This window comes from Mesocricetus auratus, unplaced genomic scaffold (assembly GCF_017639785.1).
Source record: "Mesocricetus auratus isolate SY011 unplaced genomic scaffold, BCM_Maur_2.0 Super-Scaffold_100014, whole genome shotgun sequence".
NCBI classification, from domain to species: domain Eukaryota; kingdom Metazoa; phylum Chordata; class Mammalia; order Rodentia; family Cricetidae; genus Mesocricetus; species Mesocricetus auratus.
The window spans coordinates 2511816-2529594 of NW_024429197.1; the positions used below are offsets into that span (position 1 = coordinate 2511816).

General features: G+C 52.4%; 1 protein-coding gene across 1 annotated transcript in view; it reads right to left on the bottom strand.

Annotated features, from left to right (window-relative positions):
- Positions 1 to 430: 430 nt before the first annotated feature.
- Positions 431 to 17779, bottom strand: part of Padi2 (peptidyl arginine deiminase 2) — a 40168-nt gene continuing 22819 nt past the window's right edge. Inside the window, exons 7-16 of the mRNA XM_005081074.4 lie at positions 16035 to 16213; positions 15392 to 15495; positions 14530 to 14641; positions 13212 to 13319; positions 10807 to 10958; positions 9743 to 9887; positions 8070 to 8163; positions 4979 to 5064; positions 2235 to 2363; positions 431 to 1858 (exon numbers count right to left, since the gene is read on the bottom strand). Coding sequence (XP_005081131.1) covers positions 1625 to 1858; positions 2235 to 2363; positions 4979 to 5064; positions 8070 to 8163; positions 9743 to 9887; positions 10807 to 10958; positions 13212 to 13319; positions 14530 to 14641; positions 15392 to 15495; positions 16035 to 16213 — 1343 coding nt within the window. The 3' untranslated portion in view covers positions 431 to 1624. The remainder of the gene's footprint in view (positions 1859 to 2234; positions 2364 to 4978; positions 5065 to 8069; positions 8164 to 9742; positions 9888 to 10806; positions 10959 to 13211; positions 13320 to 14529; positions 14642 to 15391; positions 15496 to 16034; positions 16214 to 17779) is intronic.

A 17779-nucleotide genomic window follows, 5' to 3' on the forward strand; every position in this document is an offset into this window, starting at 1 on the left:
GCCCAGGTCTCTGCCTGTTGCTGAGTAGCATGCGACCCATATTGATTGCATAGCTGAGGAAATAATCCAAGATAATAATCTGTTCCCCTAAGAATGCAAGACTGTAACCCTTTCTTCCATTATAAAATGGTTTAGCCCTTCAAAGTACAATAATATTTCCTATATTCCTGGCCCTAAAGGACCTTCTTTATTTAAATAATTTTATTTTTATTTCTTAAATCCTATTTACTCGTGTGTGTGTGTGTGTGTGTGTGTGCGCGCGCGCGCGCGTGTGTGCGTGTGTGTGCCCAAGTGTATGTATGTATACGTACCATCTGTGTGCAGAAGCTCATGGAGGTCAGAATAGAGCAATAGATCCCCTGGAACTAGAGTTATAGATGGTTGTGAGCCACCATACAGGTGCTAAGAACTGAACTCACGTCCTCTGCTCTTAACCACTGGGCCATCTCTCCAGACCCTAAAAATTTATTTTTAATTATGCATATGGATATGTGCACATGTGCCCTCAGAGTCCAGAAAAGGTATTGGCCCCATTGGAGTTACTGTTGTGGGTGGTGGGAATTGAACTTGGGTTCTTTTCAAGAGCCGCAAGCTCTCTTAATTGTGGAGCTCTCCAGCTCCTGGGGATTTTTCTAACTGGAGCAGAGGGGTTACATCTGGATGGAAGGACTTTGGAAAGTGTGCTGGGAAATCCCACCTCTGGAGCAGTAGCTGGCTAAGAACCAACTGCCGAGACCGGAGCCTGACCAGTAGCATCCTTGGACAATGCGGCCAACCTCCAAGAGGAGGCACAGGTTATTTCTCAGGCTCTGTGGGAGGCCCAAATCTGGCTGGTGGTAAAGAAACTATGTAGCTGTCGGGAGGTGACCGTGTCTAGAATAGGAAGATGAATGGGAAGAGGGGCCCATGGACCGGCTTGAGAACTGAGGACCAGGCAAGAGAAGCAGAGTAGCGCTAACTGGTGAGGGCATCTTTACACACTGTGCTTTGGACCACAGAGGCTAGTCTGTGGAGAGTCTGTGCCCCCAAGCTTGGGCAGCCTGCATCCACAGCGAGTGAAGAACTATTTCCAGATGATTCTAGCAGAACGATTGGACCCTCAGGGAGTGGGAATCCTGTGTGTACTGGAAGATGGGAGAGGGTGACGGATGTAAGGAATGAATGGTTGGAGGGAACCCCCAGGAGGCCCCGAGGGAGGCCGATGTGAAATGACAGGGCCGGTCAAGGCATCCCAGGGCCCTGGGCGCTGTCCCTGTGGTCTACTGCGAACCTCGGTTCCAGCGTGGTGCTGGAAGGGCCAGCCGCCTCAGAGCCTCCTTTCCTTCTGCCTTCATTCTGATCTAGAATAGAGGCTGAGAGATTCTTGAGGACCAGTCTGACTATATGATTCTGGAAGTCTGGTTTTCCCTGCCAGAGCTCTGCACACTAGCTATGTGTTCAGCTATTTTCAGGGGGGATGGTTGGGCTTACCAGGGGTGACTTCAATGGACGCTGGGGCCCTTACCCGGGGACAGCAAGGCACAAGTACCCACAATCCCACCCACTTCTTGGAAGGGAAGGACTTGGGGGGCACAGGAAGGACCTGGAGATTACAGGGGGGAGGAAGGGCCAGGGCCCTTCCCAGTCAAGGCGCCATGTGCCACCACTTGAAGGTGAAGGGCTTCCTGCGGACGTTGGTGCCACAGTGCACCTCTCCCAGGAACTTGTGGTAGGCAGAGATGTCATCGATGAAAGTGCAGGCGAGGCCCAGAGGCTCCAGCAGGCTTCGAACATGTGTCTCCAGGCAGCACTCCTCCTCCACCTGGGGCCCAAAAGGCTTGGGGATGCCCAGGTCCTTGTCCAGCACAATCATGTTCACCTGGGAGAGGAGAGAGTATTTTGGGAACAGTCACTGTTTGCCTGTGGTGCCAACCCCCTCAGATCCCCGTTACTGTCTGTACTATGAAGGAAGTGTTATTAGGATCCTCCTTCAGAAGTGGGGAAACTGAGGCATGGATTGAGCTAAGCCTGGTTTGTGCTGTGACCTTTTGCAATGCTCTTGCCTATTGGCTAAAGTAAAGGGTCTGGGGACACTTGCGAGAAAGCAAGGTTAAGCATTTCCCCCCCAGCTGGGAATGACGGACATCAGAGAGGGCAAGGGCCGGAGATGAGGTCACATGGCAACTCCGCTGCCATTCTGAAGCTGGCTGCACCCTGCGGGCTGTAGCAGGAGGGGCTGGGCTGGAGGGCCTCACCATGTTAGGGAAGAAAGCCCTGGCCTGGCGTCCCTCGTCCATCTTGAACAGAGCGGGCAGGTCGATGATGTCCCTCTCCGTCAGTGCCAGCTCCTTCTTGAGGATGTCACGGTTCCAATCCAGGCAGCGCTGGGGGAGAGGGAAAGAGGTAGCATAGAGGTTAGGGGGCACATACCTGTCACTTAGCCTACATGCCAGAGAGACTTCTGCTTAGCTGGTGTCCCTGTCACCTCTCTAGTGTCCACCGGGGCTGAGGGACAGTAGTAATGTGTGTGTGTGTGTGTGTGTGTGTGAGAGAGAGAGAGAGAGAGAGAGAGAGAGAGAGAGAGAGAGAGAGAGAGAGAGAGGGAGAGAGAAAGAGAGAGAGAGAGAGGAGAGAAGTGGGGGGGTCTCTCTATGTAGCCCAGGCTATCCTGAAACTCTTTTTGTAGACCAGGCAGCCTTTGAACTCATAGAGATCTGACTGCCTCTTCAGGCGCCTGGATTAAAGACGTGTACCATTATGCCCACCTTAATGGTTCATTTTCAAAAACGGCTTGAGGCCCAGCTACCAATGAACAGAAAACACTAGACTCCTGCTAACGCCTGCTAGTCTAGCAACCCCCAAAGCTCTATTAGCCTACCCCGCCTTAAACTGTACACTAGAAATATGGTAGCAGCTGGGCTTACCTAACAACCAGCGGACGTGACAGTCATGTAACTGACAAACTGTAAAACAGAGACCGAAGTCTGCACAGTCCTTGCCGAAAGCCAGACAAACTTAAGTGGCAGAGGCTCAGGTGACCCTGTAGGGTTGTGCCCCCTGATTACTGGGCTAATGAGAAGAGCGAGGAGGGGCTGGCTTAGGGTTTAAATGCTCTCTTTGCTATCTATCCCGGCACCTGCCATCTGGGCTTTGCAAAGCTGTAAGATAAACTGCCTGGCTTCTGATACTCTGTGCCTCCAGAGCTCTTGTTTCAGAGTGTGGGTGTGCGTGTCTTTGTTTCTCACAGGGATCATGGAGGGATAGAGCTCAGCACCCAAACAGCCAATGTGGTGTTGGCTCAGCTTCAGTGGGTCCTGTGGGGCTCCCCTGGGACCCTGTTGTCCTGACATGCCCCTCCGCCCACCCCCCCCCTGCAGAGGTATAACCCCCACCCTCCGCCCACCCCCCCTGCAGAGGTATAACCCCCACCCTCTGCCCACCCCCCCTGCAGAGGTATAACCCCCTCTGGATTGATTCTCCCGTCTTCAGGTGAGAGCTAATTGGTGGGCTCTTGTCACTTCCTCTCACCCCAGCGGTTGGGGTGATCAGGGGCTTAGCATTGAGCACACGGGTGCTTGGAAACACCCTGTCCGCAGTGGCCAGTTCAGGCTGACCCAAGTCAGAGTGAGACCAAACTCTTGTTCAAATGCTGTATGTAGGACATGCAAGTCTTCATGGATGGTGTGCAGTGTTTACGTGAGGCTTTGAACTTCTGCAGCTATGAGAGCACCTGCACATGACCAACGGACACAGCCCTGGTCAGCCTGCGCCTGAGATCCACACAACTGCAGAGTTTTGTGTCGGAACAAACTTTAGACACACTCTGCCTGACCCTGGCCAAGGCGCTGTGTGGAAACCCAGCCCCTTCATCGCACCGCCATTGCCCAACCCAGTTGCCCACTATGACCCACATCCTGACGGCAAGGGCAAGACAGATTCTAAAGATAAAACCGCCTGGTCTGGGTTTGCACGTGAACTCTGAAGTTGCATTCAACACTCCGCTCCCCAAACCTACATAAACCCCAAGCATCCCCTTCGGCAAACACCCCTTCCCCGCTGTGTCTGCCCTCACTGCCTGCCAGTCTCCAGTCTATTTTCTCTGTTTAAACTGCCTCAGAAATCTAACACTTTGTCCTCTTCGTTTTTGAGACACGGTTTCTCTGTGTGGCCCTGGCTGTCCTGGAGCTTGCTCTGTAGACCAGGCTGGCCTTGAACTCACAGAGATTCATCTGCCTCTGGTTTACAGGGCATCATAACCCAGCTTATGCGATGCTGGGGATTGAATGCAAGGCTTTCCGTCACACAAGGCAAGCGCTCTACAGACGGAGCTGGGTCTCTGGCCCTGGGCTCTATTTCTGGGGCAACTTTTAAGGCTCAGGCACTCAGAGTGTCTGTCACACCTGGATCCAAGCCTTCAGGGATATGAGCTGCCGAAGCTCCGAAGTGAGGCGTGCACTCAGGCTGGTACTATCTGGCAAGCCTGAAGCTTTAGTGAGTTTAAAGGCAGTGTCTTCGGTGAGCGCTTGTCCAATAGAACGACGGTGCTCTGGCCCTGTGTCGGCCTTAATGGTCCATTCTCAAAAAACGACCTGAGACCCAGCTCCAAATGGACAGAAAACACTAGGCTCCTGGTAATGCCTGCTAGTCTAGCTACCTCCATAAACTCTATCAGCCTAGCGCCCCAACTTAAACTTTACATCAGAAACTCGCTAGCAGCCAAGCTTGCCTGGTGACTGGCAGACATGACAGTCATGTACCTGACAAACTGCAGAATGAACAGGGCGTGAGGGCCACACAATCCATGCCGCTTTCCCGAGTTATCCCAAGTCTCCCGCTGGGCTCTCAGCGCCTTGAGCCCTCCGCCCCTGCCAGCATGGCAGAGGACCAGCACGACAAGCAGATCTAACAGGTGCTTGTTGAGGCCCCTCTGGGTCAGAAGCCCCAGGCCCCTGACCTGTCTCCACGGAACCAGCCCCACCAGCCCCACACTCACACACACCTGGAAGTACTGGTTTTCCTGCGTGAGGCTCTCATTGGACAGGATCTTGTTGATGGTGATGCGTTTGCTGCTCATGCCCCCCAGGCCTGTGGGGGTCAGAGGATGACAGGGTATCTTAGCTTACCTGTTGGCAGGGATGGGGTGGAGTGGGGTGAAGGGTGAGGTTGTCTCCTTCCACCCAGGGAGCAGTACACATTCCCCCCTCTCTCCATATCCACCATGTCCTCTGAGCCTTGAGAGGGGTGTGGACATGTTGTTCTCTCTGGCAGGAGGAACAGATAACCTGGGTGCCCTCTTAGAATGTTAGTAGCTGATTAAATACCTGGAGAGAGCCTGCTTTCGACTCCAGCTCCACAGCCCAGAGACTTTAGTGACACCCAAGTGCCCGAGATCTATTCGTTGGTCCCACTGCTAGGAATGGAACCCAGGACCTCATATATGCTAGATAAGCATTCTGCCATAGAACCACATCTCCCAGCCAAGACAGCATTCTTTTGAAAGTTTAATGTGGATTCATTTAGCAGGCCCTCCCCTGCCACTGTGTCCCTGTGAGGTAGCTGCTACTGTTAAAGGTGAGGAAACTATTTTAGTAGCCACACACATAGCCTGATTGCAGGAATGTAAGCCATACACATATATGAATGTTTTTCAAGATAGGGTTTCTCAGCCGGGTGTTGGTATCGCATGCCTTTAATCCCAGCACTCTGCAGGCAGAGGCAAGCAGATCTCTGTGAGTTTGAGGCCAGCCTGGTCTACAGAGTGAGTTCCAGGACAACCTCCAAAGCAATACAGAGAAACCCTGTTTCGGAAAAACCAAAAAAAAAAAAAAAAAAAAAAAAAAAGAAAGGTTATATGTGTAGCCCTGGCTGTCCTGGAACTCTTGTAGACCAGGCTGGCCTTGAACTCAGAGAGATCCGCCTGCCTCTGCCTGCCGAGTGCTGGGATTAAAGGCGTGCACCACCACTGCCTGGTGTGAACCTCATATTTGATTAAGTGTAGTTTGGCTCGGAACCCACAATCTTCACCTCAGCCTCCCAAGGGCTAAGACCGCTTGTATTTGAATTTTGTTTGATCTAGGAAGAGCCCGCCAGCTCTTTGCACGTCCCAGACTTGTGGTATCACAGCACCAAAGAGATCAGAGCTGTGGGACCCTGCCTCCAGGCTCCCGCCACACCACACTATACTAGTATCTCTGATCATGCGGTGTGTGGGCAGCATCTGAGGCAAGTTTAAGATAGAAAGGAGGATCCTAGAGAGCCAAGCCCCATGCCTGGCAACCCAGGGCAGACTTACCATCAGGTTGCAGACACAAAAGGGACAGTGGGTCTGTCCTTGATACAAGCAACACTCAGTCGCACTACTTAGACAAGGAGGACGTTTGAAGGGTCCAGGAATATAGAAATAGAAAACTGTGTTTCCCAAACACATTTTGGAAAAATAATAAAGCTGGCAGCCACTGTTAACCTTTAGCAACTGCTCTCTGCCTTAAGAGCAGACATCCTGGCAGCCACTGTGTACAGAGGTAAACTTTAGTAATTGTCTCCCGCCTCCCAGCTAGGCAGACAAAGGTTGGCTTCTAACTATTGCTCCAAGACCCTCTGCATTGTATTCCCTTAATTTTAACTGTTCTCATATGTGACTCTACTCTCTGCCTTGCATTCTTTCAGGGACAGCGAAAAGTTGCTGCATTAGCCACAGGCTTTCCGCAAACATCCTAAATTAGCATCCTAACATCCTATAACCAGAAGTTGTAAAACTAAAATTTAATGTGACTTTAAGCCTGACCTCAAGGCTGTAAAAGCTCTTTCCCCCAACACCTGGTGCTTGGTTTTATTATAAGAAGAGGCCCCAAACCAGCCCCCATTTCCACAGTGTCAGAAGCCTGAACTCTGACCTGTGGTCCCAGTGCACTGGGAGCTTTTTGTGCTCCGTGTGATTGGAATAAAGTTTGCTTCTGGTATCTAGGCTTCTGCCCCCCATTATTTGGCATGCCCCTGAGACCGAACACTTTGAGTGTCAGGCTACTAAGCCTAAGATGTGGCAAAAAAAGTAATTTAGGAAAATAAATGCTGAACGGGACAGAGAGTAGAGGCTATTGTTCAACACTGTATAATACGTTGGATTCTAAGTGGCGAGGCTATGTCTATTTTACCAGAGTAGCAAAGCGCAGAGGTGCCGTGGCCTCTCTCACCCTGTTGCCTGGCCAGTTTCCCTAACCGAGTCTCTTTCTTATGACTAATTCAAGGGCAAAACTCATCCCCAGGCCTGCCCCACTTAGGAGAGAGATGGAGTCTCACTCCAGGCCCCGCAGGCCCTGCCTTCCTGTGCCCCCAGTATCAGCACCGTTTCTCTCCCCGGGCATGACCATCGACGGGGGCGCTGGCTTCCATCCCACTGTTGTGAAAACGCAAGCTCCTGGGTGCAGATCACAAGGCGGCTTGGGGTCCTTTAGTTTCTCTCTAGGTTCAGTACCTTTCAAGTCCTATCTCTGAAGACATACTTTACCCTTCTCCATTTTGGGATGACCTCGCTGTTAGGACCCTTCTGCCTCCACCTCTGGTGAACTATGACTATAGGTGAGCACAACCACACTGGAATTCTGCACTGCTGGGAAGTGAACCCAGGACTTTGTGCATGCTGAGCAACCACATGTGAGTTTTTGTGGTAGAGCTGGGTGCTGGGTCCTCTTGAGGGCCTCCAGGGGCTTTCAGCTAAGGGCCTATGATCACTCACGGTGGCAGTTTGAATGTAATTGGTCCCCATAATCTCATAGAAGTGGCACTACTAGGAGGTGTGGCTTTGTTGGAGTGGGTGTGGCCTTAGTGGAGGAAGTGTGTCACTGTGGGGGCAGGCTTTGAGGTTTCCTATGCTCAAGAGACTGCCCAGTGTGTTAGTCAACTTCCTGTTGCCTGTAAGATGTAGGACTCTTAGCTACTTCGGCAGTATTATGTCTGACCACGTGACACCATGCTCCCCTTCATGAACCTCTGAAACTGTAAGCGAGCCAGCCCAATTAAATATTTTCTTTATATGAATTGTTGTAGTCATGGTGTCTCTTCACAGCAACAAAACCCCTAACTAAGACACTCACCCTTGAACATAATGGCCTCCCCGTGGCCTTCCTTCTGCTTCTCTCGGAAGAGCTGGTAGCAGGCTGAGGTGCTGGCCATGAGCAGCCGAAATTCCTGCAAGAGATGCATGCCCCAGGGGTGGCACTGTCAGGGAGGGCAGGGAGCCAGGATGCCAGCAGGACTAGGGCCCTGGCTGCAATGCACTTCATGCCTCCCATGCTGAGTGTTAATGCTCCAAACTAGGCTGTAAGAGTAGAATAGGGCTGGGCGTTGGTGGCGCATGCCTTTAATCCCAGCACTTGGGAGGCAGAGACAGGCGGATCTTTGTGAGTTCGAGACCAGCCTGGTCTATAAGAGCTAGTTCCAGGACAGCCTCCAAAGCCACAGAGAAACCCTGTCTCGAAAAACCAAAAAAGAAAAAAAAAAAGGAAAAAAAAAAAGAAAAAAAAAAAGAAAATAGCAGTTTTTACATAGGGCTGGCATGATTGGCAACATGCTTGCCCCACAAGTATGAAGACCTGAGTTTGGGTCCTCAGTATTCACTCTGGGGGAAAGAAAAGCCAGGCAATATAGTGTAATCTCAGCATGAGGTGGGGGGTGTATGGTGGTTTGACTAAGAATGGCCCCCATAAACTGATATATTTGAATGCAGGGAGTGGAGGTATGGCAGGGTTTGAAGGGTTAGGGGGTGTGGCCTTGTGAAGGAGGTATGTCACTGCGGTTGAGCTTTGAGGTTTCAAAAGTCCATGCCACCCCCCCCCAGCCTGCACACCAGAATGCAGCTACTGTTCCAGCACTGCGCATGCCACCATGCTTCCGGCCATGATGATCGTGGGCTACGCCTCTGAAACTGTAAGCAAACCCCCAGGGGAGTGCTTTCATACACAGGCTTGCCTTGGTCATGGCGTCTCTTTACAGCAATAGAACAATGACTGAGCCGGAGGGGGAAGCAGAGAGAGGTAGATCCCTGGAGATACTGACCAGCCAGTCCAGCCAACGGGGGAGCTCCAGGATTAGTGGGAGACTCAAAACCTCAAGGAAGATGCTGGGTATCAACCCCTGGCCTCTACACACACTCACACACGGGCACACACCCACAGGAGCACGTACACACAACACACAATAATATAACTTCATGTGGGGCCCTCCTTTACACTGCTCTATCATACCTTGCTGCGATTGGTTTAATAAAGAAGCTGACTGGCCAGTAGCTAGACAGGATAAGATTAGGTGGAGAGCCAAACTGAGAATGCTGGGGGGAAGAAGGGCAGAGAGGGAGGAGTGGTGAGCAGACTCAGAGAGAAACAGATGGGCATGCCGTACTGAGAGAAGGTTCTAAGCCACGTGGCAAAGCATAGATAAAAATATGGGTTAACTGAAAATACAAGAGTTAGCTAGCAGCAAGCCTGATGTATTGGCCGAGCATTTATACTTAATATTAAGACTCTGTGTAGGTTATTTGGTAGCTGGCGGGAGGGAAAGAAAAGTCTGCCTACATTTTCATACCGCTTACATGTGGAAATACTGATGTTTTAGATTTGTGGGTTAAAAATGGCCTGTCATAACCACCATATGACAAACCCAATTTCAGTCTATTGCCTTCTCCTTCTGGATCGCACTCTCTGCGGGCGAGGCCGAGCAGTGCATTGATTCTTGGCTATGCAATGCACTCTAGTCTTGGGGATCAGTTCACCTTTGTGCCTGGGATGGGGATGAAGGTCATAAACTCATCCACATGGCCTACAGTCAGCCAGTCGGAGTAGAGCTCCACGGGGGCCTGCACCTGCTGGGCCTGCAGGAAGTCATGGACCACCTTGGTCATCCTCCGGCCTCCAGACCTAGGGGCAGGGTTGGAGAAGAGGAGTCTTTCAGTAGGTTATCCTTGTGCCCTGCATCACAGCACCCCCAGGACGAGGTGTTCAGCATCTGGAGCCCAGGCCAGATCTGTTTGGTACCAGATAGGGCACAGGCAGAAGCCTGGTACAGGTAGAAGGTATTGGAGCCCCAGGTGGGAAGAGGGCATGCTGGCCACAGTCAAACCTATGTAGAGGGCTTAAAGCTCAGCCTTTGCCCAGAGTCTGCCAGTGAGCAGCTGAAGTCAGCTTCCATGCTCAGCATGGAATTGACATGTCTGTGACTGTCCCCTCCCAGGTACTCCACTGAGGCACCGGAAGTAGCTGCTGAGTGGATGAGTGACCACTGAGGGTAGGCTAACGGTCATTACCCATGTCCCCTAGATAGTAGAACATTCCATGTGGACCGGAGGGACTTGATACTCAAATCCTGGGTGACCCTAGACTGCTTGCCTTCTCCCAGCAACTGTTTGGATCAAGGTAGAATCTGCCTTTTCATTGGCTGGGCAGAGAGTATGATTATTGTGGGCAGCCAAGGGAGCCAGAGACTCACGCCTGTGAGGCAGGGCCATGCCTTGTCTCTCTCCCCTTTGACAGGCAGCCGCCTCTCTCCCACTCTCCTCTGCCTGTGTCCCTTCACTGGGCTCCCACGGCCCTTCTCTACCTGGCTGACATCCCACCACACACCTTCCCATTTGTGGGAGAGGGTTATTGGGTTGCATCTTAGGTCTTAATTTATACTAAGGTGTAAAGGCTAACTTGGCTTCCTTTCCACGAGTGTCTACTGATTTACAGTGCACCGAGGCAGGGGATGTTTCACTCCAGACACACACACCCCAGGCCACGAGACAGTCATTCTCCTGTACCTGCCACCCCCCCACCCCACCCCACCCGGTTATCTTACAGAGGGAAACTGCTCCCGATGAGGATCCGGCCAAGAGGGTATGTCTTGCCATTCACCGTCACCGGGGGACTGACTTCCAGATTCCCAAAGGAGTCGAGGCTGGTGACTTTCTCAAAGAGGGGCTCCCGGGTCACATAGCCGAAATCTGGGCCCTGGGCAGAGAGAGGTCACACGCCTGCCTTTAGCCTCCTACAGCCAGGAGCCCTCTTCCCGAGCAGCCATTCTACGCTGACAACCTGTGCCACCCGCAGCCCAGCGCTCCAGGTCCTCAAGGATGGCCGTTACCCGAGGCTAGCTTACTGCCCTCAGGGAGTCTGAGAGAGCACCGACACCTCGAGGGAGTCAGTGTGGGTGACAAGCGCGTGCTTCCCATCTCTGCGTGGGCCCTGCCCCCTAGGCACAGGCACACAGTGTGGTGATATCAAGATCTAGCCTCACAGGTTCTGTCGACCTTCCTGGCACCTCAGAGCTCTCTGGCCCTTGGTTTCCATTTCTGAGAGAGGCATGGCGGGGAGCAGATTATCCCCAGGGATTTGCTAGACCTGCCCAGAGAGCAAATTGTGCATCCTGACCCACTACAAATGACTTCTGACATCTCCCATGTGACTCAGGGTCACACGACTTTCTCTGGCCAATGAAATATGAGCAAGGTGGGATGCTGGCAGGGCCCATTTTCTCTTTTTCCCACAAGAGGGGAACGGCAGTTCTCGGCCAGGTGGTAGCTCTAGAATGAGGGCATAGAGGAGACACAGCCAGCCATCAGTTCAGAGGCTGTAGCTCTAGAATGAGGGCGTAGAGACACAGCCAGCCATCAGTTCAGGCGGTGAGCAGCAGGAGAGAATGGCTACTGTCAGTCACTAGGGTTTGGGGCTTGTTTGTCTCTGCAGCCTTACCTAGTGACAGCTGACTGACAGCCACTCCTACCCATCCCAGCAACAGTACCTGTCCATCAAGCCTACAGCTGGCCTCATGGTCCTTAGCACTCAGAAAACTGGGTTTTGTATACAGGAAGGGAAGATCCTACCTGTCCCTGCATTTTAACGTTCCATATATGTAAATACACACACACACACACACACACACACACACACACACACACACACTTTTTTGATACAAAAAGTGTAGCGACCTTCTTTGGAAGTTTGTACTAGAGCAATGAGTAACTTGAATGAGAAAAAAACAACAACAAAAAGACCCTGTGTAGTAGGCAGATACGGCTGAGAGCTCAAGGGACAGGCACACCGGGTGGGGTGGGTGGCAGCAGCTGAGCGCTTTCTCGCCTGGGCCCTTGTTAGCCATGCGGCAGCTGGTCACAAGTGGCAGCTGGGGCTTTACAGCATCACACAGGCCAGCAGGCACGCAGGCACACAGCCTGGCCTGGCCTCTGGGAACAATGCAGATAGGCCTTGGCACCAGGCCAGCCTGGAGCACTGAAGACAGTTGGAGCCCGGGGGCGAGAAAGGACAGGGTTGGGAGCTTGGTTCTTGTTCCTGCTGCCTGTGGTAACTCCGAGGCGGTCAGTTTGATGGCCCTCTCCCCCAGTGTCAGGGAAAATGGACAGTAACCCGAATGGAGGGCCTCTGAGGGCAGCCTCCAGGCTAGGGCAATGAAACCAGACCATGATTGGCCGCTGATGAGGCACATCGACATGCCTTCTACATGCCTTGATTAAGTGGCAATCTTGGGCGACACCTCCCTGTTTTGCAGAAGTGCGCACTGAGGCCCCCTTTCTGATATCGGGGTGCTGTTCAAGGTCAGGTTCTTCTGTCATCCCAGAGTGGGGTTCACATGCTGCTTCTGCCACCTCTCAAGAGGGGACTTGGGAAGGAGTCACCTCTGAATGGCCAGACACCTACAGCAGAATCTGTCCTTCCTGTGACTGGGGAAGCCAGATCTGCTGGTGTCTCTGTAACACACTCCAATCCAGCCTCTGGCTTAGTATAAAGAGTGGGGAGGCAGAACGGCAAATTTCAGCCCTCCACATGCTTGAGGCCACTAAGTGGGGGTGACAATGGCTTCCTGGGATGGGGAGGAGTCAAGCTGCTTGAATAAACCCCATGGCACTGAGATTCACAGCCACAAAGTCCCGAAGAACGCTGACATCTGTAGACTTCTGCCTTGCCTTTTTGAGACTTACTTAGCTACAAGTTGGAAGGTTGGGGCAGCAGCAGGGGTCAAGGTCTCTGGACCTGGGCCTTGCTCTGCCTCCCATGGTTCTCATTTCCTACAAGGCAACTCTCCCAGTTTAGAACTGCATTGGACCCTAGTGCCCACTGACCCATCCTGCAGACGAGAAAACAGAGACCCTGCATGGAAGACTAGTTATTCTCAGGTGCCCCACATCTCCTGACTATGCTGGCCTAAGAGTTCCCACTATCACCCCCAAGTGGCCCTCAGCATCTCACCAGGAGCTGCTTAATGGGGAAATCCTTCAGGCTTCCATCTCGAGGGGAGTCCAGCACCACTGGGAAGCCTTTGTGGGGTGCCTCAATGTAGCCAAACTCGATTTCATCCTGTGGAGAAGAAGGAGGGCTTTCAGATGTAGTGGTACCCAGGGGTGTCTGGAGCAGGATGGATGGGGGTGTAATCCCAGATGGATGAGGGGCAGAAGAGGAGGCTGGAGAGTATGAGGCCATCCCGGGCTATATATTGAGACCCTGGTGTAAAAAACTCAAAGCGCAAGGGACTAGGAATGTAACCTAGGCAGTAGAGTGCTTGGCTAACATATATGAAGTCCTAGGTTCAAGCCCCAGCTCAAGCCACACTGAGCATGCTGGCACATGCCCGTGTAATCCTAGCACTTGGGAGGTGGATGCAGGAGGATCAGAATTTCAAGGTCATTCTCTATTACATAGTGAGCTCAAGGTCAGCCTGGGGTATGGGAGACCTTGTTACAGAACAAACAAACAAACAAAAAAAGCACAAGCAAACTAGGCACGGCAGAGTACATCTGTAATCAGAACTCAGAAGGCAGAGGCCAGGAGCTTGAGATTGTAAGGCCAGCCTGGGCTACAAAGTGAGAATTTCGCTCAAAATCAAAACAAAAGTCGAGCCCGTGAGATGACTCACCAGGTAAAGGAACTTACTGCCAAGTCTTGAGTTTGATTCCTGGGACTCACAAGATGGAAGGAGAGAAGGAACAGTTCCATACTGTCCTCTGACCCCCCCATGAGTGGGTTGTAGTCTGGGCACCATCCCAACAAACCAATGTAATAAAAGGTTTAACACAAAACGAACACAAGTGAGCCTATCTTGGGAAGTGTGTCTCATTCACAGACTGCCTCCGGTCCCCGACTCTCCTCCTAGGAGGTAAGCAAATATGGCAGGACATCTTTCCACAGATTGCCTCTGCCCATCAGGAAAGTCACACAACGATCTCTTAGTGACACTGGCCTCATTTAAAGAACACAAATGCCGTGATTTGTATATATCTCTTTTCAACAACTCAAGCATATTTTGTGTCTTTGGCCACAGACAGATCCTTTTCCTTTTTCACCGCCATGTAATACTCCCCGTAAAGCCATCACCAGCCCCCGAGGACGGATACAGATTATTTCAGTCTAGGCTGTCACTAGAAGCCACACTAGTTCTCCCAAGTCTCTATGCACACTAGCAGACAGGAATCTGCACACACACAGGCAGCTGGGTACCGGGGAGCTCACAGCAAGCCTCTTTGGGGCGGAGCCCTTGCTGCATCCTTCCCCCGGGCCCCGCCCCTCTCACCTGAATCCAGCGGTCTCCTCGGTTCATGTACTGGAAACAAACTTTCAGTTCGCAGTTGGTTTTCTCCACCAGGTTCTTCACCTCTTTCAGGAACAGGTAATTGTCCTTCATGCTGAGGAGTACCAGGAAGAGGCCAAGGGGAAGCATGAGGGGGGACAATTCCACCCATCTTGGGCAGTCGCAGCTGCTGGCGCTCTGGACTGAGTTGTGCTAATGAAGCCCCTGTTCCTGCCCACAGCCAGGTTGTAAAAGGCCCCTGGGGCCATGGGTCAAGTAACCCCAACGCTTATGCGGATTTTGTCAAGGTCACACGGATAAATAAGGCAAGGAAGGGACCTATCACCCACGCATGCTCTCTGACTCCCCAGATCTTAGAAAGTGCTCTCTATGCCTGGGATGTGGAGGATCCTGGCGTGAAGACGAGGGGAGGGCTGAGAGTCCCTTCTGTAGCCTTCACTCATACACACATAGAGACGTCTCGCCCTTCCTGATCGTCTTGCTGTGCTAAACGAGCACATGTTAGAACTCAGTAAGCATCTGCTGAACGACTGAGCAAAATGAGCCAGCAACCCAGCCCTCCACAGGAGAAGGCAGAGGGTGAGAAGAGAGAAACATGGCCGGTGCAGCACCGGGCCTGGCCAGGATAAGGGCATAGATGCAGAGGCATCATCTAGATCCTCACGGCAAGCCTATGGTGTGTGCATTTCAGAAAAACTGAGGCACAGACACACCACGTGAACTGCTGCAGGTCACCTAACTGCTAAGTGGCAGAGACAAGAACTGGATTTGGGCCAGTCTGACCCTGGAGCCCAGCTCTTGAGCACTCTGCCACACTGCCTTGTGGACTCTGCCTGCCCCTTACCAGCACACGAACACCGAGACGGGAGGCAGGATGTTGGGAGTCATAATCCATGGTGCAATCCGGAACGTCACAGTGTCTGTGAAGATGGGTGTCAATGGGATGCCCTGTGTGTAGGACAGAAGAGGAGCACCAGTGAGACACACTGGGTCCCTGCTTCCCTTTTGGTGAGTGACGCTGGCGACAGTGCATTTACTGTAGGCTAGGAACTGTGCCAAGTATTGTTTTTATGTGTGTGTGTGGGGGTTGTGTTTCTGTGTGTGTATATATATGTGCACACGTGTGTAATGCCCATGATGACCAGAAGATGGCATCAGATTCCCCTAGAGTCAGCGCGACACATAGTTGTGAGCTGCCCATCATGTGGGTGCTGGGAATAAACATCACTCTTCTGTTAGAGCAGCAAGAGCTCCTAACTGTTGAGCTATCTCTGCGGTTCCATATACCAAGTATTGTTGCCTGTACCAGTTCACTCCCAGGGACAGACGCTGCTACAGTCCTTGCTTTTCAGATGGGGAAGCTAGGACATGTGAAGTCACACGGTTAGAAAAGCCTTGCTCCTACCCTTCACGCACCCATCGCCCCATCGCAGTTACCAGGTCGGAGCTGGGGCATGGTTGCACAGGGGGAGACCCGCGGCTCTCACCTCAGCCATGTACTCCAGCAGACTGACGTGGATGGAAACCAGGCCTGAGAAGCTCTCATCGGGGAAACGGAGGCCTTCCACAAAGAACAGCAGTTCCGCAGAGCCCCCGGTGTACTTCACCACGTGGCAGAGCTTCCGCCGGCCCAGGATGTGAATGTAGCGCTCACCGAAGAATGGGTCTGTGGGGGGTGGGGCCCATGTTAGGACCCTCCTCTCCCATCAGGTGGTCAGGGAGCAAGGGGCAGAGCGACTTGTCCTTCAGACACAGAGAAACGCACAGGGTGGTGTAAACTGCTCTTTGTCATAGGCTGGGCATGCTGCGTACCTGCTGGCATCTGGCTTCCTCACCTGGAAAATGAGCTGTCTGGGGAACGAGGGTGGATGGGAATGTCAGCAGCATGGCTAGCATAGCAGTGGGGGGGTGTTATTCGCATTTTACAGAGGAGGAAACCAGCTCAGAAATGACTAGGCAGGGCCTCCAGTCCACATGTAATTCCAAATGCCAAGTCCCTACTCTCTTTGTATGAGTGAAACACGAATGTGCCATTTGTTCCAGAAATTCTCTCCGTAGCATGGAAGCTCCGCTGAGTGGATCTCGGGTGGGAAGGAAGACTCTCCTGCCCCCATGAAACTCCCAGCCCTTTATAGAGCTGTTCCTCTGCCCGGAAGACTGACGTCCTTAGTCCATTCAGGGAGTCCTTTGCAGTTTCCCAGAGAGCAAGTCAGGGTCCATGTGGACCATCCACATGGCACCTGTACAAATGCATGCTGTCAGTGTGACACAACCCTGCCAGGCTATCTGCCTGTCTGGCACGTGGTCATGTTTAATAAACGTCCATTGAATGAAGCAATGGCTCCCATCAGTCCCTGTGGGAGAGGCCCACGGGGGGTTTCAGGGCTCGTTCAGAGCCCGTGAATTGAATTAGCTGGGCCAGCACAAGCAAAGACCTTCAGGGAGCCAAAGGCCATGGTGCAGCCTCTATGTCTAAGAGTGATGCTCAGCCGATGATAAGACGCGGATGTGGGGAGTGTCTAACGGCAGTGTCATGGTGGAGATCTTGTCTGTTACTCAGGGTGGGGAAGGGCAGGGAGGCAGGGGAGACTTCTGAGCAGAGGGAAGCGGCTTTGAGATGCCCTTGTGGGGCAGCAGGGTGCCTGCAAGCATGTGGAGGGAAAGGGATACTTGCATTGGCAAAGGCCTGGAGATAGGGCCCTACACAGTCCCAGGAGCAGCTTCTTTAGGCCCTGCAAAGCTGGAAGGGCAGATCATGCTCAGCTTAGCACTTTCAATAACAATACATCAGTTAATGACCAGCTGTCCAAGGGTTAGAACACGGGCCAGGACCATTCCCCGTACACAGGGCTAAAAACCACCAAGTCCAATGTACCCGGAAAGGCAGGCTTGAGACAGCACCTGCTCTAGGACAGCATGCTCACCTGTACCCTGATTATGAATGACACCATGAACTGGTGACCTTGGCTTGCCAAGTCTGAGGGACCTCAGGTCAGGCACTCTCCGGACTTTGCAAGTTACAAACCTTCCATGAACTCTGTTAACCTCTCAAATAGGAAGCTCAATGGCTAACTGGGGAATACCAGTACCTGTGTCACAGGGTCATTACAGATGACACAGCATCAATAACTTCAGTAACCTTGGGGACACGGGTAACACAGCTGGGACCAAGAGTACTGGGAGGAGAATCTGGGTGTGGCTAGTTTGCCCCCTGCTGTATCACTCACCACTT